Source organism: Branchiostoma floridae, chromosome 1 (genome assembly GCF_000003815.2).
Source record: "Branchiostoma floridae strain S238N-H82 chromosome 1, Bfl_VNyyK, whole genome shotgun sequence".
NCBI lineage: Eukaryota > Metazoa > Chordata > Leptocardii > Amphioxiformes > Branchiostomatidae > Branchiostoma > Branchiostoma floridae.
This window is the reverse complement of record NC_049979.1, coordinates 8730848-8756879: the sequence shown is the minus strand read 5'-3', so window position 1 is coordinate 8756879 and position 26032 is coordinate 8730848. Positions and strand designations below refer to the sequence as shown.

At 40.9% G+C, this 26032-nt stretch overlaps 1 protein-coding gene and 2 non-coding genes across 13 annotated transcripts; all 3 read left to right on the top strand.

Annotated features, from left to right (window-relative positions):
- The first annotated feature begins 775 nt into the window (after window positions 1-775).
- LOC118416882 (leucine-rich repeat-containing protein 71-like) lies at window positions 776-26032 on the top strand. Of its 11 annotated transcripts, none has more exons than XM_035822187.1 (20): window positions 776-873; window positions 2230-2557; window positions 14818-14918; window positions 15335-15465; window positions 15904-15960; window positions 16812-16974; window positions 17217-17292; window positions 17579-17653; window positions 17936-18004; window positions 18746-18905; window positions 19333-19416; window positions 19631-19720; window positions 20287-20397; window positions 20614-20668; window positions 21907-21930; window positions 22439-22474; window positions 22948-23033; window positions 23563-23671; window positions 24606-24724; window positions 25142-26032. In XM_035822187.1, the coding sequence occupies exons 2-20, from the start codon at window positions 2514-2516 to the stop codon at window positions 25271-25273; spliced, it is 1722 nt and encodes a 573-aa protein (XP_035678080.1). In that variant the 5' UTR covers window positions 776-873; window positions 2230-2513; the 3' UTR covers window positions 25274-26032. The 11 variants fall into 11 exon arrangements, with proteins under 11 accessions (XP_035678080.1, XP_035678063.1, XP_035678072.1 ...); XM_035822170.1 differs by having other exon boundaries at window positions 777-873; window positions 14818-14933; XM_035822179.1 differs by lacking the exons at window positions 776-873; window positions 2230-2557 and adding an exon at window positions 11851-12114.
- On the top strand, window positions 4579-4651 carry Trnar-ucg. Its single transcript has one exon. It is a non-coding gene; the product is annotated as a tRNA-Arg (tRNA).
- Window positions 5043-5115, top strand: Trnar-ucg. Its single transcript has one exon. It is a non-coding gene; the product is annotated as a tRNA-Arg (tRNA).

The window sequence follows — 26032 nt, the reverse complement described above, 5'->3', positions numbered from 1 at the left end:
GGGAAGAAGTTTAGCCGGCAGAAGGGGTATAACTGGTCACGCGTCTGCTGGGCTAAACTCCTTCCCCAGCTTATGTTACTGTTTTATGCCATGGAGGAATCTGCTTGGAGATTACGTTTTATACGCCATTGTGGCTTTAAACACGTGGCCAGCGAATCGGTTTCATATGTTATCAAGTTTGTATAGCCATGTTTGAACAGGGTGGCAAACACGACACTCTCGTGGCATTTTGATCACCAACAGTTTGTCAAAACTTTCCTGTTTTGCGTCAGCATGGACATAAATCTCTTCCTTAAACAAACTTTGCAAATTTCTTTATAAACTGTTATATCCACTTAGTTTGTTTCTGAAGATCGGTGACGTTTGAAGCAGTTGTCCTGATTTTTGTAACAACACTCCTTCAAATTTGTTGATACACATAGAAACGCACACACACCAACGGGTAATGGCACACTGATGTACACATTCACACACAGGCCGGTCATACTTCCTCACCTACATTGACGTACTTGCTGAACCTTACCTGTCACGTGGTTAATATTGCCATGGAGACGTTCGACAGACGTACATTACTCTTCCTAAGTGTAATAAAAGTAGCTGCTGGGGCAGTACTCCGATCAATTGATCTATTTTGATGGCGACACAGATCTGGGTGGTTACATTGTCCGTGTCGTCTCGACGCATGGCAGTTCATTGTTTCCCATCTTACTCGAGTGCCTGAAGTCAGACGGGCAGATTTCTTCTTCGCCATTTGACGTTATCCTAAGTAAACAAGCGTTTAAGAAGGGTTGTCAGGCAGGTCACCCGAAGCACGGGCTTTGTTTTGTTAGGTTGGCGGGAGCAGCATTGTTAACATGGAGGGACCACAAAACGGTAAGCTTGTCACAACATTCAGCAAACTTTTACTCTTGTTTGATACTCACCGTAGTCTGCCATGTGCCAGGTTGCGAGCTGCGTGTGTGTTGTACCGCGGTTTGAGTCATAGTGTCACAGTTTTACAAGCAACTTTACCACACAGTCACCGTGGCTTGTAAACAAAACCTGTATGATATCACCGAGTGGGATTTGAGCATGTAGAACATGCAGGATAAATACAGATTAGTGCCGACAAACGGTTTGGGTCCAGAGGATATTCCAGTACGTGTATTGAGAAGAAGGCCAGGGTGACTGGAAATTTAAAGGGCATAAGACCATTTCGACATGTCTACGGACATCAATCCAACAACGTTTGAAATCATTAAAATTTCAGGTAGGACTCTTAGCTAGCTGTGGAGCATTATGCAGATTGTCCGTCACTACACTTTGGCACAGCGTCTAGTTACGTTAGGATTCCATTTGAGACAATCATATTCATGTTTAATTACACCTGTGGTATCCTTAGCAACTAGGTGAAATAAGGCGAAGGTACTACATGTATGTGGCAACTGTGCAATTCACTTTTGTTGAGACGCAAATAATATGATTTCTTATACAATATGTTCAACAGCATGTGGTTCTTAAGACAAAATCTGTATCTACACTACAAATGTCCTAATTCGAGACTGTTTACAGGAAAATGTTCTGTTATGTTAGTCTTTTGCAAATGGTTTTCCATGACATTGTGTGTTGAAGTGCGGGAGGGCCTGAGATGTAACGGTACACCATGTAAGTCCGTTAACGACAATCAGTGATACGTCTGGGGATGAATGGGCTGTCTAGTGGCTCTGGTCGGTTTTCTACTCACGGTCTCTGAGTGTCGTACATGAGCTAAGTGTTATAACCCCCTGCAGGCGAAGAGTGTCTGTGTGACAAGACAGAGCACCACTTCTAAAAATTGACCACCATTACGTCTTCTTGAGAAAAAGATTGATTTCATGTCAACTTAACGCTTTGCTCTTCGTATCCATGTACAGATGTACAATGTCAGTAATGCGCTTCGCTCAACAAGCACGTAAGGACGCATGTGACGTCATGCACAGGGTTGTTTGACGTCAGGACGTCGTGACACGCTTCATACGAACAGGACGACTGTTAGAAGAACACAAGAATATAACCTTTCCTCGCACCCCTATCAGTTGCCCCTTTTAATTAGGTCAATAATTACAGTCTGCCTGAAATGGCCGAGGTGGGTGTGATGCTGAAGCACAGAAAGATTCTTCTTCCGAAAACTCCAGCTGAAGCTATATTGACTCCAAGTCAATCACACTTGTCCAAATAAAACTGGTTGTAACTGTTAGTTTACTATTCCAGGTAACAGGAAGAAACACTGACGCCGTACGTGACTTCACATCGCCGCCACTTGGTGGAGTTGTTGACTCGGGCCGTACAGTTCAGTGGTTCTGAATGGTGCTATCCGTTTAGGCGTTTTACGCGGGAAGAAGGCGTGTGTAGACTGACAACATAACCCTGTGGGACGTTAGTAAATAATCCGCGGCACCGCTCCCTGACGACACAATACAAGTTGGGACTGCAGGTAGTGTTGCTCCGGTGCGAGGTCTCCATACGTGCGAGTCATCGTGCCTTCAAACACCACCATGAGCGGGCGAGGAAGCGGACCGGGAGCAGGGGGGCTGCTGACGTGAGTTATATCACATTTTTATCTGCACTTCTTTCCGTCTTTTCCCTCTCTGTTAACAAGTGTGTGGTATGTATCTCGTGACCACAAACGGTGGTTAAGATGAGAGTCGTAATACCCTAGATGCTGTTAGTGTGTGTTCTTCCGTTTAGGGCCTCACTGCTGCCCAATACCATCGGTGCCCAACACCATCGGTAAATTAGATGTTAAGAAACATTTACGGTATTATTTTAGAATAATCCAGCCAGTTCCAATGTTCTTTACTTGTTACCAGCCCTACCGACAGCGGGCAAATAGATACCTGTCACTGACCTTGTTTCACTGACACCTTACTTCACTACTAATATTTCAGTTTCTGATTACTTTGAAAGAAGTAAATGGGCTTTGACAGAAATAAATGGACCTTGAAGTTCCATTCTGAACAAGGATATTTTATATCACAGACAGAGTTAATGAAGATATCTTGATACCGATGTTTCGCGGTTGTTAACTGACTTGGGGGGAAAACAAATAACTCTTGAGATGTATAAAATACAAAGGAGCATTCGACTTGGACCTCTGCTTGCCAAACAGAAGTACAAGTGCCGTTCTGAATAAATAGTTGCAAAAATATGCTGGAATTGTTGCAATGATGACGCGTAAGACTCTGAACCAAACTAGACAGTTGTCATAGTGCATACTGATACAGATTTTACAAAGTGATTCCCAAAGCTTATCGTTATATCAGTGCCTTATCTGCCTTTCTCCCAGTGGAAAGGCTAGGGATTCTCCGTAATGGGTCTATTGAAGGATTTGAGTGTCCCTTGGTGATGGCAAGTAGACGGTAATTTTTAACGAGACAACAATAGATTGATTGAGGTAACGGGACCGTCGTGGGAGGTGGTTATTACTGACCGTTGATATCACGTTGTTAGGGATGCTTCAGGCATGAGTGTCAAGGTCGTGAGGTTATCTGGGTAGATCGTGGGGAGAGTTTTACTCAGCAACACGTTAGACCAAACTACATTTTGTACATTCAGTGTCGAACTGAAGTGGATAGTTTTTCTGTTGCCGTTTTGTGACACAGTGGTCTGTATTGGCATGGTTTGGTTTGTGTTATAGGCACCTGCATGGTAGTTAATGGAATCTCAAAGTCGTTTCTATAAGATAGAGTTAATAGAATATAACAATAAGATTAAAATGGGATTATACCTAATCCCCAGATGTCACCCGTGTGCTGTATCCCTGGTTCCCAATAACGTCAGTCCAGTAGAAGCTCTATACATGTTTTTGTATCAACGAATCCCATTGTCGCCCGTACCTCCGCAGAGTACAGATCTAATAGCCTCGGATATGTACATGAAACCCCGGAACTGTCGGGGGAAAGCAAGCAATAGTGGCCGATCAAAATACCACTTATATTGCACAAACAGTCGGCCTGCCCGGGTAGAAAAGGGGACCAGGTGGCGGGTACCTTGAACCGTTCCCCCGAGTAAGTGTTCTGCAAACAACATCGTTACTAATCGCTTTGAGAAGTAAAGAATTGTCCGGGGTTACGACAACACACCGGCGATCGTTAGAACGCCATTTAGTGTGTTGGGTAGATTTAAACAAACGACACACCTGAAAAGAAGCCAGGTGTATAGGGCATTGTTACCTGGACAACGGACAAGGGAAAGTATTTAGTACTGAACAAAAGAGATTTGGGTTTGCAGCAATGCTTCATCTTGTTTACATCACGCTGTGTTTTATAAACAGTTCAGTTAATGTTACGAAGACACTTGTAATGGAAAAGGTGGAATATAGCATTTGCATTCCCATATCACTTCCAGAACCGTTACGGTAGTATTGCAGTTACTTCAGTTATGCGGCAAGGCAGCTCTAAGAGCTTATAACCAATTTGATGTGTAACGTGTAAGATAAATCAGCCATGTCCTGGTGTGTTTTAGTACGCTGATTTACGTTTAGCAGAGGTGCCACACGAGGATAAGCGTTTTCAGCAATTGTTACAAGTGTTAATTCTGTGTATTCCTGAAGCATGAATAGGGCCAGTAGCGTAATGGATAACGCGTCTGACTTCGGATCAGAAGATTGCAGGTTCGAATCCTGTCTGGCTCGGCCAAAGAAATGATTGTGCATCTTTTTTAATTGTCGTCATAAAATCTCTCCGTAGAATTCAAAACAAGTGTCAGTTTCATTACGAAGACAAGTCAAACGAAATCCAATTCTTAAGATTTTGCCCACTGCTGGGTAGTGCTATACCATCCTTCGTAAATCACACCTGTTCTTTTATCTCTACCACAACTGAAAAGCGAGGAGAAGTTTAATTTTGTTCAACAATCAGAATCAACATATTTTCTGTTGTGACCTGTACTTATTCCGGTGTGTCAAAATTGTGCAGAAAGGTCTTCATTCATTCGTTTATAGTCGTACCGTACATTGTGGTTACTTGGATTGATAGACGCCATTCTCAACAGGTTCGCCAATGTTCCTTACAGCGTCATGATTAGGGCCAGTAGCGTAATGGATAACGCGTCTGACTTCGGATCAGAAGATTGCAGGTTCGAATCCTGTCTGGCTCGAAGAGTCAATGTGCATTTTTTTAGATCATGTTTTAAAACATCTTCTGAAAATCTACTAGAATTCGGAAATTTTTTTTTAAAGATGATAATTGTGTCAGTCACTTCAAATAGCAGTTCCAATGATTGCTGATACAGGGTCGCCGGCTTTTCGTCGTAATCTCCAAGCAGACCCTACGGTAGCATAAGATAGTATCAAATGCTGGCAGAGGGGTGTGTTTCGCTACAAATGTACACCTCTTAGCAGACTACACTCCTTGGCCAGTATGGTACTATCTTATGCCATTGCAGGATCTGCTTATTTCGTCGGCCCCATCCGATAGTGTGCAGATAGTGCATAAATTACTAACTAACCGGTAAACATCCATCACAACGGTCTACATATCATCCTTAATAGTCAAAAAGTGTTTATGGAGCAAACACAATGGTAAAGAACAGCCTGGCTTAAGCAACCACCAACCTTAATAGATAAGCCTAAAACAAATGAACTGTCGATTGGATAGAAATTAAAAGTCAACAAGTGGTGGGAAAACAGATGACAGGATTCCTAAAAGATTTATTAATGACAACCGGGATAAAGTTATTCTCTGATTATACAGATTACTTAAGAGTGGAAACCTGTCGTGAATGGAGTATATCATGAACATTACGTGTACTGGTATTTGGTACAGAGTTTAGTGCATCGTTTACTTCTGAAAAGTCATGGATCTGTGGAAATGTTATTCAAGTTTTATGAATGTGTAACGTAAAATCTACATTATATCTCCATAACAGTTGGCTTCCAGTTGATCATGGTTTACCAGGTTACGTTTTTAATATATAACAACATATTTCCTACCAAATGAATACGTCCTTGACGGTAGTTTTCATGGAAAAATCATCTCTACCCTCGAAAGGTCAACAGCTATAACAAGAGCCTGATCATGATACAGTTAGCTGAACATCCTTCTAACAAGCTGTAAGTGTAAGTGGGTACCCATTATTGAGTGGGTCATACCATTTGAGCCAAGCCAAACATACTTCCAATTCTCCAAGTATCCTATGACACAACTTCCGCCTCACATGCTGCCACCGTACAATATTCACATAACTGCGGACACACACCCAAAACAAACAAACAAACAAACAAACAAACAGACCCCTGATCACAATACATGTACCTCCGTTTTTTATGGGGGTAAAACATACAACTGAAGGAAAATGATACAAAGGAACAATACAATGTACTATGTATATTTGTAATCCCTGGATTAGAAAGCGGATCCCCATAAGATATGTATTAACAGATAACGAGATAACAAATGGACATATTACCTGGGTGCTTGATCCTGGCTTTACACTGGACTGCATGGAGATGGCACGAATGATTCCGGAAATGGGAACAGAAAGCCGGAGGATCAACTGATAAGTACCCGTGCGACAAGAAGCAAATAGCCTAGCATTCCGATGGAACCGCCGGTGTACGTAATATAATTTACGGGTACATAAACTCGCCCATTTCCTATTTGCACTTGTGTGTGCAATTGCTGTTCTCAAAGATCACTAGACAGTCTGGTCCATTTCATCATTTCACGAATGTGACCAATTCTCCACTTGCGTAACAGCGCCCCTTCCGATATCATGTCTAACTGCAGCAAGATCCACGTGTGGTTGGTGCAAAACTTTTCCTTTCATTTATTTGGCAGCATCACAGTTGGCATACCTAAGCATCTAAGCATAAACCTTAGTAAACGAAATCACCTACTTGTCATGCATGAGCAGATATTTACTATGACAGAACAGCTCTTGTAATTAGTTTCTAATCAAGTTTCTTCCTAAAAAGCACCGCACCCTTCTGTACGCATTGCGCGTACTCAGTTGCTGACCTTAATTTGTGGAAATTTGAAACGGAAGCCTGTAGCTTTCTTTGACAACAACTTGACTAACTTGCTAACATTTACTGAGTTGACCCAACACCTGTTTGGTGTCAAAATAGATGTTTGACACCGTGTTTATAACCTATCCTAGGCTTGTCTTTCTAGTCTGACGGTCTTTTCAAAAGGAGGGACATACAAAGGAGAACTTGGCAGACAGGACAGGACAGTACAATACGTGACAGTCCTTACGTGACACCTGCTTGCTGCCCGGAGCCTTAATTGTGATGATTAAGCACGTCTGTTGTCATGTAAGCTCACGTTCCCCTCACGGCTCACTGGGGGCGTATGTTGTTCCCCTCAGTCTAGGCCCTGCCTCTGACCAACTGACAATGCTTTCAATGCCCATTGTCACCGTTTCCATGGCTTGAAATCAGATTAGTTTGTATTAATCACGTAGCAGTCACAGATCAACCTTCAAAAGGCAGTTCCATAAACGACAAAGCCGTCGACACAACACCGAGTGTGGTGTACACTAGACATTCCCAGAAAATTTGGCTGGCTTGGATATAAACCGAAGCATCGCGTCAGCTTGTTGACAAAATAATATTTCAGATAAAAATCTTACGCTCAAGGTTTGTGCTGTTCCTTTGGAACATGGAAGGTAGGAGCGGGTTGGACGCATTCCGCAGGTAAGTTTCTATACGTGCGGTTTTCGCTCGCCACATTTTGTGTTCAAGAGTTTCTTACTTTCAGTTGAGTTGTCTCGTTTCCCGTAGCTTTGAAGCGAACTGGCGGTCCACGTGTGTGCTGTATGCTGCTAAAAGTCGAAGATCTCCTTATTACAAAATAGTGAATAGAATATACCTTTTCGTACTCGTAACTTGCCATCACTGATCTTTTTGTCTGGTTCATTTCGTGTTTTGCTAGTGGTCCTTGTTCAACAAACTTTAGTTCAAGTTGTCCCTGAGATCTTTTCTATCCAAAATGGTGATTGAAGCATTAGTTCCGAGATGCCCATTTGTCCAATTCATATACGACAAATTGCCTTTTTCAAAAGTTTCGTGCATATCGATGCATCATACATTTAACAATTTCCATTCATAGTATACATTATTTGCCTCGAGGCAATGCAACGCTACCGTACACCTGCGTTTTTCCCGTGCAAGTACGAGTATTTCAGTTCCAGTAGCACACAAGTACCACTATGTATATGTGCAACAATGTGACAGGTGTAATGATTTATATCTTTCCTAGCTACTTAGTTCTTTCACTTCAGCAGTGAATCGTGGCTATGAATGATTTACAGCTATATTAGAAAGAAAGAGAGATTTCGATTTGTTGTCAAAGCGAAGTTGAAGTCAAGGGTGAAGTATTCGGAGTGTTCAATGGCCAATGTCAGAGTCTGTATCGTCTAAGGGATTATGTCGTTATCTGAGACTTCCGGCTGTAGTGTTAACGTTAAAACATAACTACATGGTGTTGATTTCTCACCGGTTCATTCCATTGTTGCCCTCTCGTTAGCCTTTACAACAACCGTAATACTCAGGCGGTCACTCAGAATTTCCTTTTCACACGCACAGACAAAACTTCGCACAAACTCGATCTTCCTCAGCATTTTTAGCTCCTGAGCGCATGTTTATCTTATTTTACCCATTGATGCATGAATATACAATAGGACTCGCGTGTCTGTTGTGTTGTTTGGACGAAAGGTCAGTGGTATTAGGAGGTTTTCAAAATGGCCCTCTTGCGTGTCATCAGTGCGTTATAGCGTATACAATGTATGAATAGAGCAGTACATCCTGGGGGTTACAATTAGGCCAGAACCAATGTCCTGTATACACAGATTATTATTTGGTACATTGCATTATCATCCTTCATAAAAGATATATCCATCCTTCTTCATTCATAACGAACTGGGTAAACTGGGCATTCAGTAGTTACCCCTTACTATTTTTCCATTTCCAGTAGCAATTACGAAATCGAGTAAAATGAAATAATGTATGACTATGATAGTTCGAGAACATCTTGGCCTGGACGTGCGTTATCGTGCGTCGAGTCAATGATACGCACTTGATTACCCCACTAAGTTGTGCACATAATATTTCATCTAGCCTGTATGGTTGTACCATGACATGTGTATGACAGCGCACGTAACGCCGCCTCGCAGCGGTTGCTAGGCGAGTCAGGGTAGTGTTTAGAGCGGACACATCATAGGTTCGGGGCAAGTGGGGACTTTTTGAGAAGCAAGAGGGTAAAAGTACGAGTAGACATCATGTGGAGACTTCTTCAGAGAATGGCAGAGGAAGATGCGGACGACGAAGAAGGCGAGGAGGCGTCTGAGAACGTTAACAGTGACCAGACCGCACCTTCTGTGGAGAAAGTTGCAACAGAAGAAGACACTCATGGTGATGCCGGTACTACATCAGGGAAGAAAAAGACCCCAGATAAAGACGAGGAGCCTTCGACTAAACATGTCGAAGTGGGCACGAAGACTCCTGACGGTGTGAATGAAGAAACGCCCAACTCATCTGTAAAATCAGCCGAATGTGTACGGAAGCCTACACCACCCACAGGCCCCAGTAAATTTAAAATGAGACTAGCGGGGACTGAAGATGAGCCTGGGAGTGTTGCAGGTGACACCAGAGCCACGCCACCCGACAGCGGCGGGAAGGACTCGCCCACAGTGACGGAGGGACGAGCCTCGGCCACCAAGTCCAGGCCAGTACTTGTGGCCCGGCCGCGGTCGCGACTCGGCAACATGATTCTCAAGAAATTGCTTTCTCCCAAATCGGGAAGGTTTGTATCCTCGCTGTTTGTGTTGTTGTGGCTATTGTGAAGGACTGTTTTTCCACTGAGGCAACAAAAATGTGCATACTACCTGATTTCTTGCCCTGCGGCATTCTTTTACATTTTTTGTTCCACCCAAATGAAGAGGCTATCGTATCAAAATAATCCCCAGATTGAACACAAAAAATACCCTGTGACCAGTTCGGTGTTGTGCCTGATGATAAAATGAATCGTTTGTCTGCCGCCATATTGAGGGATAGAACAGTAAAGTTGAACGTTATGTCATCTGCTTTCGTATGACCCCCAGTATTATGTCATGAGTTTCGGACATCGGTTCTTTTTAGAGAGTTGCTTGAAACTAGGTAGATTGTTGATGGTGCAGCTCTTATTTTGCTGTGTCTGGTGTGGATGTCTGCCATCGAGATGACCACACCTGGTCCTGACGATAAGTTACTAGTAGTATCATCGAAAGGCGCCACCTTGCGATATACTGTACATAGCAGTTTTCAGGTACATGTACCCAACTATAGTAGAACCAAGGAGGCTTCTTTTTCAACCTCCTTGGTAGGACTCAGCGAAGGTAAACTTTCCATAGCCTTTGAGGGCGAACAGGCAGCGGGTTACTAAATCAATTTTCGAACTGGGATAACTTGGCAGATCAGAAAACAATAATCGTTGATGAATAACATTTTTAATTGTTTTAGAGAAGGTAAGCTTTTTCAAAACAAAAATTATTGCGGTTCGTCTACTTTTCTACCAGATTTCCAGTCTTCAGGAGGACTGACCGGAATGTTTAGAACATGGGGTTGTAGAAGTGTCAGTAACGGTGGAGGCTTTAAGTTGAAAAAGAATTGGTGGCTGCGACTTATATGATAGAAAAAAAGTAACTATTTCGAGGCAACCGGAGGGCCCACGGGTTGTTTTCTGCCGTTTACCTTCCCAACTGAAGCCAGCTGCCTATTTCTACACCTGGTTTGAGTGAGGAAAGTCATGTGAAGTGCCTCTCCCGATGACACAGCGTCTGGCCAGGAGTGCCAGGAAGCGACTCCCGTGACCTCTCGATGTCTTGTACGCTAGCCTAGTTTCTTGGCCATTCGCAACAGCCTGGTATAAGTTCCACTATTTATTACTCTATTAACTATCATAAAACGGATACCATTGACTACGCGGTGGTCACTGACAACGCGAAGCCCAGTAGAAGAGCTCAGAAAATTTATGCCCCTTATCAAACTGTCAGGAAATTACTTTGGTTGCGTAGAGACGGGGGTGTATACCCCCATCCTGATTAGATTATAGCCTAATGATCAGCTCTGGTCAAATAAACCATGTCCAGACTTACCTAAGCAGAGAACTGTGCACAAACAGAGCCGTACCTTGTGCAGTTTGTAATGAGATAATACCGCGACTTGAGATTGTGGGAACGCATAATCCGTGCATTTGGCCATGGAGGACTGCAGATTCTCAGACCAAAAGTTAGTTGAGCCTTTAGCAATTTATGCGAATTACAGTCTCTTGTGTAAGTATAGCTTTCGGGGTTTATTTTGAAAGTCAACAATAGGGACGGATATGTGAGTCCCTATTTGCCATGTTAGTAGTTAATTTTCTCGGTCATTTGCTGTCGAAATTATGGCTGTCGTCAAGGAGACAAGGCTACCTTAAAGTCCCAAGCAAATTTACTTTCTCCACGATGACGGAAGTGTCGAGTTAACTATAGTTATAATCACCTGTTTTCCATTGGTAGACGGCCTTGGGCATAAGCCCTTTAACTCCGGATCCGTCAATAAACGTTCGATATACGTAAAGCCTTGATGTCGTGTCCATTCCCGTTTGCAGTGCGGAGTTCTAAGCAATGGACAAAAGGGCACCTGTAACCGACTTGACGGCCTTGTTTAGTCCTGGCCTTTCCCCAAAACAACTGCACAATTGCACTTTCCGACTCGCCTACTATAAATTCGTAACCTGAACCTACCTTACGACTTTCTGTAAACCTCGAGAATAAAGGCAGCTGTTTGTTTTGGTGAAACCAGGGTCATGACGGCCCTGTCGATCTTTACCCCTCGGTAGGGGGCGTCACGGCGGCTGTATAGGCGGGGTGAATACAGGTGACGAGTCGGAATTCACGGCATTTTGATCCGTATATCGTTGTGACTGTTATGGGCTATTAGCCGTGACGCTCATTGTTACAAGTGCCTTCTGTTTACGGAGACCTAGTGGTGCGCCATTCGGATTCAGTCTTGCATGGCAAACAACTGAAAAAGTTGAGGATAGAGTTTTGAAAACCGCACGGTGGGCCAGTCAGTACGGACACAATGACCGACCGTCCGGAATCACGGTTGTCGGGGAAGGAGCTGTTTAAGAGGTGAGAGTATTCGATGAATGGATTTCCCGATCAAACGAAATTTGTCCCCCGATCAACGTTCTTCTCTTTCTCGAAGTGAGGAGTTAATACGGTACTACAACTACGCTTGTCGTGTATCGTTCACTGATAGAGCCCTTAGTCATGTTTTGAAGACTGACATTTGGTCACGCAACTCTTGTATTCAGTTTGGTTTGATTTCGTCTAGTTTATTACATTCCAACCTTTTCTTTGACCTTTTGAATCGATCAAAAGTTAAGGGGAGGTATGCAACACATTGGTCGTGATTTGTGCGTCAATATTAGTCAATATTGATACTTGTAGATATATGTCGTAAATCATTTGTTCGAAGGTCACCATAAGTTTAACATGCCACCTTAACACATACAGAAAACAAAGGCAGTTTTCGACACTCTGGACTTGGCTAAACGTATAAATCTCGAAGCACATCTTCCAACAGAATGTCATTTTGAATACCGCGTTTGCGCATAGAATGTATAACGATTTGCCACCAAACATCTGCTTAGAGATTTATCACCAAATGGCTGTACAAGTCCAGCAGTAGGTACAACTGCGTTACGTTGATGTTGCTGTTTAATCAAAACACGTGAAACAAAATTGTCTGTTGTAATAAATTTACCGTCTGGACGTTGAGCAGTTGTTGGACTGGTAGTCATCAACTCTATAGGAGATTAATTATAGTAATCTTACAAATTTGAATATCTAAACAAAGGTTATCTGATATCTTAACAAAGGTTGTCCAAGGGGACAAGTGTGTAACAATGGTGCAACACAAACAACATCGTGTCGTTGTTCTCATCAGTTAGATAAAGAATATTGCTCTTAAAATGATTGATTCTTTTATTTTTTACACCGCGGCCTATCCAAACCAACGACATGATATTGTCGTTTTCCTTCTGTTTGATTTTATAGCGTGCCACAATCTGAGTGAACTCGCACCAATCATGTTGTAAGGATTCTTAATCATTATATTCACTGGCATTGCGTAATTATAAGACAATTATTCTTCGTTAGAAGAATAATCCAAACATTTATGCACATTCATGGTTTATTATCAAGAGTACTTAGCAGTTTTTTTCATAAATTGCAAATTACATGTAACGTTCTTATGAGTTTTGACCAAACGACATTATACAAACATATCTCAAGCTACATATTCAACATTTACTAAAAACGAGAAGAAGCCAAACAAATGTATTAGACTAGTTTTAGAATCCATGTTTTAGAATAGTCTTTAAAAAACATGTTTACTGTATTACTACGTACCCTTTGTATCTATATGCCTGTAATAGCCCGATAGGGTATGAATGTGCAATTCTTCGTTATCAGAATAATCCAAACATTCATGCACGTTCATGGTTTATTATCAAGAGTACAGTTTTTTTTCTCATAAATTGCAAATTACAAGTATAACGTTATATGACGTTTCATCATACAAATCAAGTACTAGTAACCTTACGAAGTGTTTTATAGAATTCGAAGTATCGTTGTTGATATTTTCATGCCTTGAGACACAGTGCGTCAATACGCTAAAATGCATGCACACCTTTCCTGAAATTTGTTTACCTGTACCAAAGTTTTGCACCAGAACGAGGCTCCCGCTCACCTGTGCGCAGAACCCAGTGCGCAGATTTAGTTGCTAGAGACAACATTCAGCGCATTGATATATTTTGCGATGTCTCTAGGTATTTTTGCACACGGAAATGGCAAAACTTGCAAATTAAATTAACTTTTCCCATTACACGGTGTTTTTGATTCTCAATCAGTACATAGTATAGCACTTTTTCGTCTTTTGTGTCAAAGCTATAGGGTGTTTTTCAGGAGGACTATTTTTTAGCGTAGGAATCTAGCAGTGTCAAAGTGGGTGTTGTGCGGCTTCTTCTGTAAATAAATCTTTTCTGTTCACGTTTGTCAAAAACATCGACCTTTGGCAAACTTGACCTGATTTGGGGACAAAGACAGACAATTTGCTCACTCACCAGCACGGTAAGCATGTCACTGTACAGTTAGCAGTAGCTACTGTACTCTAGATGTTACGTTATACGATGATTTTTGGGACCAAAATGCTGATTTAGTTGGTAGTCCAAGTATGTTTACAGGTCACTTGTTTTGTTTGATGTCAAGTCTCAACGTGCTGCTGTTCTGGTGGTGTGCGCCTGTAGGTAGGCATGTACTACTGTGGGACAAAGGAGACTCTAGTACTGTACAGGAAAGAAGAGGTTAAGGGTTTGAAAGTATCAGAGAGGGTATAAGTGTTACAACCATTGCCTCCTTGGCTTGATGCAACAAATAGGATATTTACATGCTTGTGGGGGTGGGGGGTGTTGGTGCTGATTAATAATACTAATTACATGATGTATGATAAGAGCTCAAAAACAAGGGGAAACGAGACTGGCCACATAACACCTTAGCAAAATATAATACGTTAAAAGACTCTGCATCTGTATGCTCCCTAAAAATTGATGCATGTTCTTACAACTGACGAACCAATCGTTTCTTCACAATTGGATCCTCTACATAAAACATACTTGCTAATGCTACTCTATTGTCTGACATGAAGTGCCCCAATACTAGGAGATTTTCTTGTGTTATGATAGGCTGGTACTTGTATGTACCCTCTGTCAAAGACGGCTCAACAGGCCTTCAACAAGTTTAAGCTTAACAAAACATTTGTGTTTCCTGCAGTGCGGCTAAGAAAGTGAAGATGGGGAAGAAGCTGGAGCGAGTGATGAAGGGGGACCGCAGTGCGACCTCTGCGACCTCTCATGACACTTCAGATGTGGACGGTAATAAATCTCCTGGTATGTCATCCGCATGACAGTCAGGGTGTTCTTACGATCCTGTGATCATTTGCAACCTGTTGTATGAGCAGCTTCAACACTTATAACTTTGCTTCTTTTTTGATAGTACAAACATTAGGACTGGCACTAAATATTTTGTACCTCATGATAAAAACTTTTCTTGTGGCTTTCTAAAGTGACTGATAGCACAAATCAAGGACATTAGATTTATGAATTCTCCCTCTGCAAATTAATTTCTGTTGGAAATTTTTGTTGTTGGTATCCTTCAGTCTCGTGAGACAATGGAGTTTTGCGCCATGGTCAGTTCAGTTGGTCCTTAATAATAGATGCTTAGTTCAACTCTCTTTTGAAATAATCTGTGCAGTATTGAGAGATTTATATCTTATTTTTTTGTGTTACAGAGCCCTACAGTTGCACAGGTGATTTTGAGGCAGACTATACAGAACTGTGTAACCGGGCGGGGCTGATGGAGATCCCCAAGGTGGTGCCAAGGCCCCATAGGCCGGGGCCACCTCCTCCTCCTGACCCTAAGGTACATGAAGGTCACAGTTAGTTAGTAGTAGTTACACTTAAAGGCTTGCAGCTAGATTTCCATAGGTTAGCTGTGGATGGTCATTCAGTATAAAGTAACCAGCTGCTGCCGTGATGCGTGCCAGTAAAGTTGGTGTGTTACACCAAAGGGCATACTGGTGATACAAATAGTGAACAGTACAGCCTGTCGTTTATGTGTTAGAATATTTGCTGTAGCTTTGAAACCTGTATTTATTAATTTCTTAGATTAGAACCAGCATTTCTGTTTTCCATGCAAATGTGCTAAACTTTTCTATAAAAAAAGCTACCTGTAGAGGCAACGGATAAAAGTGATTATCGTACTAAATCAGCAGAGTAGCATTGTTGTAATATTCCTGGTTATTGGAGACTTTGAATGATGATACTAACGTCTGAATGTTGCATTCTCCCCCTAAACAAGTCTGCCACCCCCATGTCCCAAAGAGAGAGTTGTAAAAGTGCTCGTAGTACACGTATGGTAAGTGTGTGGTTGTCACTACTAATAGCACAGTCCTCCCTGTAACAGCTCGGTGTAGGTGGCAGTAGCGGTGGCAAGGTATCCTAACTGGTAGTCATGGGAACATACTGAGAACTGCAATGGCTGTAGTTGCTCTGTGTTAGCCTGGTATCCGTCCATATTTACATTTAGCTACCTGGTCCAGATCCAATAATCAGTTGCAAATACTTGGATAGGGACCAGGTAGCTAGATATGGATAGCTACCCGGCTAGCTGTATATCACATTAGTCTTGATGTAGGCTATTCTATAGAGGTGTTTCCAATAGTTCTTTAACATAGATCATTCATTAGAAAGGTGCTTAGCTGCCAGTGTTGTAAGCAGCAGGTGAAGGTGATGGTGTTTTAAAGGTGATTGGGTGAAACTGATATGGTGTATTTTAAAATGAAGGGTCTTTTTACTTATAAGGTGATGGTAGAAAAGGGCCATTATAGCAAATTGTGGCTAGGGGATTTTGGGTGAACGCACAGGTGTTTAAACTACACAGGTGTTTGAACTATCATTTTCAACCTAGCCCCCAAGTTAACAGCCACATACAGACCAATCCTGTTACCTTTGTGACAATGAACTCTTTCAAGATATTTCATGGAAAGTCACTCTTTTCCTCCATGTCTGCTGTGAAAACAAACTTATTATCTCAACTCAGAATGGTCTCAACTCACATGCAGCATGTCTTTACAGTTCACAACAACCAGCGAAACATCTATGATATACAGCTCTGTGGTAGGATTATATAACATTACAGGGTATAAACATCCTGTTAGAAGTGTTGTGTTAAAGAAGGCAGTGTTATTGACTACTGATTTTCTGCAGGAGAAAGTGGAGGAGCCGACCTCCCCGGTGCCCTCGGAGCAGGAGGAGCCCCCTCCCACCACCTACACCACCAGCGACAAGTTTGACTACTTTAAGCCAAAGGTACAGGTGGAGCTGGAGAAACCTGAGGACAAGAAGAGCATGACTGAGGTCTACATCAGAGGTAAATGGGAACTTGGTGGGCTTCTTATTTGGGCTTATATTATGTGTAGCAATTGCCTTAAACATCTTATGAGAGATGAACTCTATCATTACACAATCAGGATTGGTTTGGATAAAATAGTGATATGTTGTTTGAAAACATATTCACTGTTAATGTTGACTGTTAACTGACTTGAGGAATTAGGCAAGGCTAGATCACATTTAAAGGAATTAATTTTTTTAAGTCATCAATTTCTGTTCCAGGTTGGAAAGTGGACCAGAAGTACATTGATATCTTCAAGCAGTGTTTCCCTGCTGCGGACAAACTGCATACAATCGAGTAAGTGAAAGAATCTACATAATATTATACGTTTTTTGAGATTGGTTACGTCTGCTGTATATTGGCCTGTAATCATACATGTAGACATCTGGTTTGACCATACATACATACATACATACATACATACATACAAACATACAAACAATAGTGAGGTTGATTCTGAAGTGTTGGCAAGGTCAGACAAGAGCAGTATCTTATGACTATCACTATGGACACACTGAGTTTTGTTCTCATTAAGTCTTATGCTCTTGATGACACTGTGACATGTCTTACTTTCTTTCCACAGCTTCTGGAATGTTGGCTTGACAGACAACACGCTGGCTCAGTTTGCAGCAGTCGCCTCACAGTGTCTCAATCTCAGGTAAGGCATTATCTTTATCTGTATCAATATGGCTGGTATAAATGCCCTTTGGCATAACACACCAGCTTGCATTACTAGTTGATACAAACCTGAAGCGTCTCAGTTTTGTTTGAAGTTTGAAACACGGTTTTAACCATTTCCACAGCCAGTCTCACTTACAGTGGTATTCTTTATGAAATTTGTGAAAAACGATATGCTTTAGCAAATCCTCTTCTTTTCACAGTTAACTTGTTGATTATGTCCAATCCAACAGTTACTGACAATTGTTGTGATTTTCCCCAGGACTGTCAAACTGGATGGGAACCCTGTGCCAGGGGAAGGTTTCCATCAACTGATAGGAGAGGACAGCATGTAAGGGCTGACTCATGTACTTTAGATTATTTCATATTAGCTGTTCTGTTGCTAAAAGATGCTAGAATGCACAATTCATCATTATGATGTGGTAGAGTCAAGGATATAGGAGAAATCCTTTCTACAACCAGGATGTGCTTTCTTTGCTTTATTTTTGGTGGAGGGGCAGAAACACTCTATTGTAAAATTTATAACTTGAACTTAAACGTTAGTTCTCCTTTATGCTAGGGTAACCGTTGTATATAAAAATAGGGTATCGTTAAGTCAATGGAAGGTACTTTCACATTGCAATATTTGAAAATGTTGACATTTGAAACCCACGACGTTGACCTGAAATCTCTAAATACTCATTTTTTTACAACAACGAATCTAGGTTACCCCACAGATTAAGGTGAACTAGCGTTATAACTTACACTTGGTACCAGTAATGTGTTTACAATTCATGTCAATAAAGTTGAGATATTAAGGTAATAACCTACACAAACAAGAGCTACTCAAGCACCTGGATAGATTTTGTTACTGGTCAGATGTTTCACGTAGCATCCACCTACTTTGTCAGTGACTGAGGGAATGGCGCAAGGTTCGATGACCTGCAGCCACTACCTAAGCGACTCACTGACAAAAGGTGGTGAATGCCATCTGAAACGTCTGACCATTTGCAAGATCCATTCAGTTTATTAAGTAACTAATCATTTGTATTTAAAGGATCTCACCAACATCTGGCCTAAATGTTTTTTACAGGATTGTCAGTATGTCCCTGAGAAGCTGTAAGATAACGGACAAGGGTGCAGAGCTGATCGGAAAGGCGCTGTCCACAGCCAAGACACGGAACCAGAGTCTGTGTGCCCTCAACCTCAACAGTAATATGATCACAGACGCAGGGGCATGCTACATTGCTAATGTGAGTAGATGGCATTGTCCTTCTGTCTTTGATAAAGATAAGTGTCTTTTTTTCAAAGTTATGAATCTGTCCAGGAATACATTTGTAGTACAAAATAATTTTTAAATTATTTTGTACTACAAATGTTTAAATTATTTTGTACTACAAATTATTTTGTACTACAAATTTTTAAATTATTTTGTACTACAAATGTAACTTAAAAGTTAAAATCTACAAATTGTGGAGTACAAAGCACCATTGACATAAGTGTCTTTATTACACCACCAAGAATATGAAATCTAAATGCTTTTTTTTATTATCACAGATGTCCATCATTTTGTCTCAGAAGTATAAGTTAAACCCTCTTTTGATTGCATTATAAAGAATGTGTCTAAGCCTAAACGGCTGTTCCATGAATGTTGTTTGAAAGACTACTCTACTTTCCCAGGGCTTGAGGATGAACAGGACACTTCTAGTTCTGTCCATTGCCAATAATGCCATCGGAGATGAAGCTGCTAAGAAGTTTGGAGAGGTGAGTTTCAAGATATTTTTTTATTAATCCATTTTGTTTCACTGTAATCAGGTGTGCATCTAACCACTTCAAAGGTGCTTGCTTCCTCTTCAAAGGTCTCATCCAACCAGATCAGTGGTTACATCTTAGTTTGAAAGTTTTGGCCAATCATGCTGTTTATTGCATTTTAAAAGAGAAGTTCCAGACCAATCAGATCATTTGTTTTTGTCTGCAGGTGCTGTCCAGATTTTCCCTGACCCATGAGGAAGTCGTGGAGAGGAGGAAAGTTCTGTCAGAGAAGGGAGCCCCTGATGTCAGGAGATCAGTGAGTATTGAATTTATCTCTTTACGAAAGCTCACCTCACATGTAGATGGGGTGATCACCTTTACTGACTCTCACCCCAGCAAAGTATACAATGGATTCAAGTTAAAAAAGAAACAAATGGTCATCTACAAATCTTACAGAATGTGTATATAATGCAAATACCATAGCAAGACATATGCAGCAGCATAAAAACAAGTCAAGAAACGTAAAGAAAAAGGTTTTATTCACACTTGTTTGGAGCAACAAAAAAAAAGATCCATTGAAATTTAGCTGCCCAATTGCTGATATAACAAACTTCTGTCATCTGAGATATAAACTGCACATAAACAGAAAGTCAGTACACTTGTTTCAATGAAAAACTTGCATCCCACATTTCTATCATCCTATAGTTTTGTTGGACCTGTCCTTGGTGCTGAATATAATCCAAACACTTCAGAACAGACTTGTCCCTTGTACTAAACACCAAACGAACAGGCCTGGCCTTGGTGCTGAACCACACATATACAGGCCATTGTAGGTAGAATATTCTAAAAGAGGGCTGACTGTCCTTTATATTGCTATCCCAGCCCATCTCCAGACGAGCGGAGTCCCGGGACAGGCCAGGCAGCCAGAGCAGCAGGTCACAGCTGGACAAGTCCATGGCCAAGTCTGGGCGGGCCTCTTCGAAAGCAAAGAAGGTTAGATTCAATACCATGTTGTATAAGAAATACTTTTTTCTACAGGCAATGTGTTAAAACTCTCCAGATTTTTGTTATGTTGGTGTGTAATAAATTGTTTCTGAAGTCCTTTGTTGACAAAGTTCTTCACTGCTCCAACAAGACCTTAGATGCACTGTATGTGTATTCTGTGTGGCTTATTGCCGTGATGAGTTTAGAGATTTCTCTTACTTACAGGACAAAAAGGAAGATGACAAAAAGGGAAAGGGAAAAGATGACAAGTGGAAGAAAGGTGAGATGGCATCAGTCCAAGTTTGCATCTTATTTCAGGGATTAACTTAACTTTTGCTTTGTTTTAAACCTATGAGCATAGTCGTCTTGATTCTTTAAAAAGAAATAAGGGTAATGTAATAACTGACAATATATTCCTGGTATGAAACGTTTCGATTCAAGCTATATTTAATGCATGATGCTTGACAACTCAATCATGGTAAGAAAAATACTGTGAATATAGCTCTAAAAGCATGACTATCACCAACTAAAGTGGTAACTACTGTGGTAACAGCTTGTGCAGATTTCTTGTCCAACCTCCTTTAAGTATTCCTGCTCTCTTTTCTGTAAAATATTTCACTTTTGATAAAAAGGGGTTTTCAAAAATTATGACCTACTGCATCTTGTCAAGTTACTTGTCAAATTTTGAATACCCTCCAATTTTGAATTCTTTCATTTTGGTGCATTGCATTTTTTTCAACCAAAGGTAACTTAAAGTTTCCTGCTCAACACAACCCTTGTCCCTCTAAATGAAAATATGAGCAATGTTAAAACTTACAAGTGAAGAAAACAAAAGCTCCCAGCTGGCTATCTAAGCCCTCCTCCTCCTTTAAACCTCCCCACCTCTGCTTGGGAGCCAGTTATTTCAGGGTGCCTACATGTATGCCTTATGTGTTGTTGTGACTTGTGCCTGCTGATACGAGCCCTAACCGCCCTAACTCCAGGATCTGCCAATAGTCCCGTAACAGGTTGGGCTGTGCCTTCTTTAGCAAGCATGAGGGTGTGCTTCTGTGTGCCTTAAGTGGTAATAAGGTGCTTTGGATAGCTTAATATGTAAAGACATTGAGCTCATCTCTAGACAAGTCTGAAAAAAACATTTCAGACAATGTTTAGCAACAAAATAACATCTCATGGGACTGATACAATCTAGTCTATTTGGGCACTATAGACACTATTCAAAATGCTTGTTTTGATGGAAAAGTTATCTACCAAAAAGTGGTTCCATTAGCCAGGTGGTCCTTATGTAGGCATGGTCACTTGTACAGGGTTGACTGTACTGTAAATACAAATGCAAATGTTTTTGACATTCCTGAGAAGTTCTTTCAGACTTGTTTTGAGGTTCACATGCAATATAAGTGGTCAATTGTTGATATCCCCATTGTTGTATTGTCCATGACCAACTAACATGGTTTCTTTTCATTCCTCCATCCATCCATCCATTCATCCCACACTCACTCCATCCCATGGACACAACCATAGAGCCACAGCGGGGTGCTTCCAAAGGTTAATCATTGGTGTTGGTTACTCTCTCCTCTCTCTCTCTCTAATCACTGAATCACTAATCTATCAATTAATATGACATTGGAGAAATCAGTCAAACCCATATGTTTGTTACTACTTTGATAACCTCTGATCAGTAAAACATGTTTCTGACTTAGACGTTTTTGTTCCTATCTATGAATTTATTGTTAATCTTGCACTAGAGCAGAGCTATCCACCAAGCATTTGCAAAGCATGCTGTTTTGTTTTTTTAGATGAACTCACAGAACATTTGCAATGGAAAAATCAGTCATTTTTGCATGCAAGTCATTTCGATCATGAACACCTCTTCATAGAAATCATGATCCATATCAGGGCACTATTTATTCAAATACATGTTTTTAACCTTGCATTTTACAACATATAGTACAGTTTCATGTTAGTTAGACTGTAGAAATGCATGCTTTATTTAGAAGTTCTATTCTTGCATGTGTTTTGATTGAAATGTGTTTGTATGCTGTTTGTATGCAAGCAAACTCTCTAGGATTTACATCTGAACTACAAACAGGTATCATTTTGTATGCAGCCACTTGAAGTAAAAGATCTTGTGGATCTCAATTTTTTTTAAATAGTTACGGAAAAGTGACTATGGTAATGCTGTTTTCACTCCTTTTATGCATGGATTTGTTAAAACAAATTCTCTCAGCTCAAGTATGCCGTTGTAGTAATACTATTGATGTGTAAGGTATATTGTTCCAAAGAAAACACATCTCTCTCCTTCAAATTGTTTTCAATAAACATGTAGTAGCAAAGAACATCACTTTTTATGAAGAATTGATACTTGCATGTCATTGCCATGAGACACACATTGGACGTATGCATTTGTTCTCTTAAACACTGGTTGTTGTTGATATAATAAGATGATTCTGAAAAATCTGCATGTATCACTGGAGAGATTATTATAATAATATTTCCTCACCACCCTCCCTATGGACTATAAAACTGATGCCCATTGGGTAATTGCAGTTGTTTCGCTTGCAGAAACTCTGGGCAAGGCATCCAAGGGCAAAGGTCGGCAGTCGGGCGGCAAGAAGGGCCAGGGTGCAGGCTCCATAACTGAAGCTGAGGTAAGAAGGGCCAGGGTGCAGGGTCTATAACTGAAGCTGAGGTAAGAAGGGCCAGGGTGCAGGGTCCATAACTGAAGCTGAGGTAAGAAAGGCCAGGGTGCAGGGTCCATAACTGAAGCTGAGGTAAGAAAGGCCAGGGTGCAGGGTCCATAACTGAAGCTGAGGTAAGAAGGGCCAGGGTGCAGGGTCCATTTGGGCACCTTTTTCTATCGGAAACATTGAATTTTTGGAATAACGATGTTTTGAGAAGCACTTAGTGTTTTTCTGAGAGACAGTCAAATTGGCCCCAATTCGTAAAAAAAAACTCTGAACCGAGGCCTTCTAAAGGGGGAAGATATTTTTCAAGGTGTCTAGATTTGATAGCACAGTTTTGTAGCACAGTAGTAATGCATACTTTGTAAATGCATATTTCCATTATTATCAACTCATGAAGGAGAGGTCAATTTAAAAAAGTGCAAATCAAAAAACACAGCATAAGTTTAAAGTTATATAAAGTATAAATATATATATATATTGACTGTTTCCACAGACTCCTGACATCCTAGAGATTATCAACCCCCTGTTGGAGGAGGCAGAGAGAGTGGATGGGGAGCTGCTCATCCCTGGAAACAGGGCACTCATCAACCTCAACATCTCCAGTAAGGACACGTCTGCTTTGGTTTGGTTTGGTTAGGATACACTCTGTTCCATGTTCCTGTTAGTTTGAATTCAGAGTTGGTGCAGTGATATTTGTAGTGTGTAATGTCTCATAGCCATCTGCATGCAGCTTAAAAGCTGTAAATACAAAGAGTTTGAGGATGAGGTGTGCCAACGTACATACTAAGACTTTTGGACCATTCTGTTTGACGATTTTGGAGTCAAAAACACTTGTTCCAGACTGAGTGTAACACAGCTCATGTGGGTCAGCACTCCTTTCATGTCACTTGTATCTCATAGATTTCTATCATTCTTTAGCTTTTGTTGACCTCTTCTTGGTGCTGAATACTTAGGAAAAGATCTGTCCTTGGTGCTGAACACCGTCCAAAACATTGAAATAGATCTGTCCTTGGTGCTGAACACCATCCAAAAACATTAGAACAGATTTGTCCTTTGTTCTCAATGCCATTCAAATACATTGGAACAGATCTGTCCTTGGTGCTGAACATCATCTGAAACCATAAGAAGAGATTTGTCCTTGCTGCTGAACACCGTCCAAAACATTGAAATAGATCTGTCCTTGGTGCTGAACACCATCCAAAAACATTAGAACAGATTTATCCTTTGTTCTGAATGCCATTCAAAAACATTAGAACAGATCTGTCCTTGGTGCTGAACATCATCTGAAACCATAAGAAGAGATTTGTCCTTGCTGCTGAACACCATCCAAAAACATTTGAACGGATCTATCCTTGGTGCTGAACACCATCCAAATACATTAGAACAGATCTGTCCTTGGTGCTGGACACCATTCAAAAATGTTAGATCTGTCCCTGCTACCATTCAAATACATTAGAGCAGTCCTGTCCTTTGAGCTGAACACCATCCAAAAACCTATTTTATCCTAAAATGTATGTTATTCACTCCACTCTGTAGGAAACAGAATAGGTGAGGCAGGTCTGAAGTCCCTGCTGAAGGGGATCCAGTACCAGATCACTCTCACCACGCTGGGGTCGCGGTCAGGTGGCACCGGGCTCATGAGGCTGTCTGTGCAGGTGAGATCGGAGAGCTCACTTTCACAGTAGGATTTCAGGCAGCATATAGCTCTAGCATCCCTTTCTGTCGACAAACGTTTTGACAAGTTCAGTAACTTTTTGTAGGATATCACATGAAGGGCATTTCTTGAAAATTGTAGCTAATTGTATGAAATCAGGACAATACAGGTTTGTGTGCTTTGTAGGTAAGATCCAAGACGTCATTAGCAGGAAAGTAGGAATACAGGCACCATTGAGGAAAATAGCATAAAGTAGTGCTAGTTTTACTTTTTGTTATCAGACCATGGCCAAATATTTTCATGACGTTTTACAAAACCAGGAATTTCATGGATTTTGAGATAATTGAAGGAAATAATGGTAGTGCAGGTTGTGTTATGTCTTCTGTGGGCTTACCTCTATTGGTTCCTTCTTTTCCAGAAAAACAGCTTCCCGCTAAACCATGAGTCTTACCTGAAAATGCAGGAGTTGATGATGACCCGAGACCCCCTGTACAAGCCACCGTCTAAAACTCCTGACGAGGAGTCAACATCTCAGGCCACTGGGTCATAGTGCGCAGCTCCTGTACCATCAACATTATGTGTTTCTACTTTACCTGTCTTACAAAAGATGTTGACATGTTTCAAAAAAGTATCCACAAGGGCAGTAACCTTTGAGGCCAAGGTTTATACTATAGCAGTTGTATATTCCTTAGAGAATGTGTATGTCAGTTTGCTTTCAAGAAATTTTAGAACCAGAGGGTTAGTGTTTCGTAGAATGTTACAATATATTATTATGCCATTGATTATGCCATAAGAAAGGAGTGCATTGTTTTTAGTAAATGTGTCTTGCCAATGCTTTTTTATATATGTCCAAGTGCAATAATGTTAACACTGGAAAACAGTGCAATGGTTATAAACAGTGAAGTATGTTGGCAGATTTTGGTGTTGGTTTTAGTCTACAATATTATGTAGCTGTAATGAAAAACTGATGTGCCAGGGATTTTACTAGTCCAACACATCTGCCATGTTTCATGTAAGTTAGACAGGTGTTGTACTATTGTATGAATTGTTGTTTTATAGATATATTATGAGTATGGGAGATAGTTTTGTTGTACAACCTTTTTTAAAAATGTTTGAACGAAGATATCTGGTTTATAGAAAATGCAGTCAAATATATCTGGTCCCACAATTCTCAATGATGGTAGAGCTACTGTGTGTTGTATACATGCGCATGTACCTACAAGAGGTATGTATATATCTGGTGAAAAATCGAAAAGTGTAAAGTTATATGAGATTATTTTGGTGTATATAAAATGTCTGCAACTGGTTA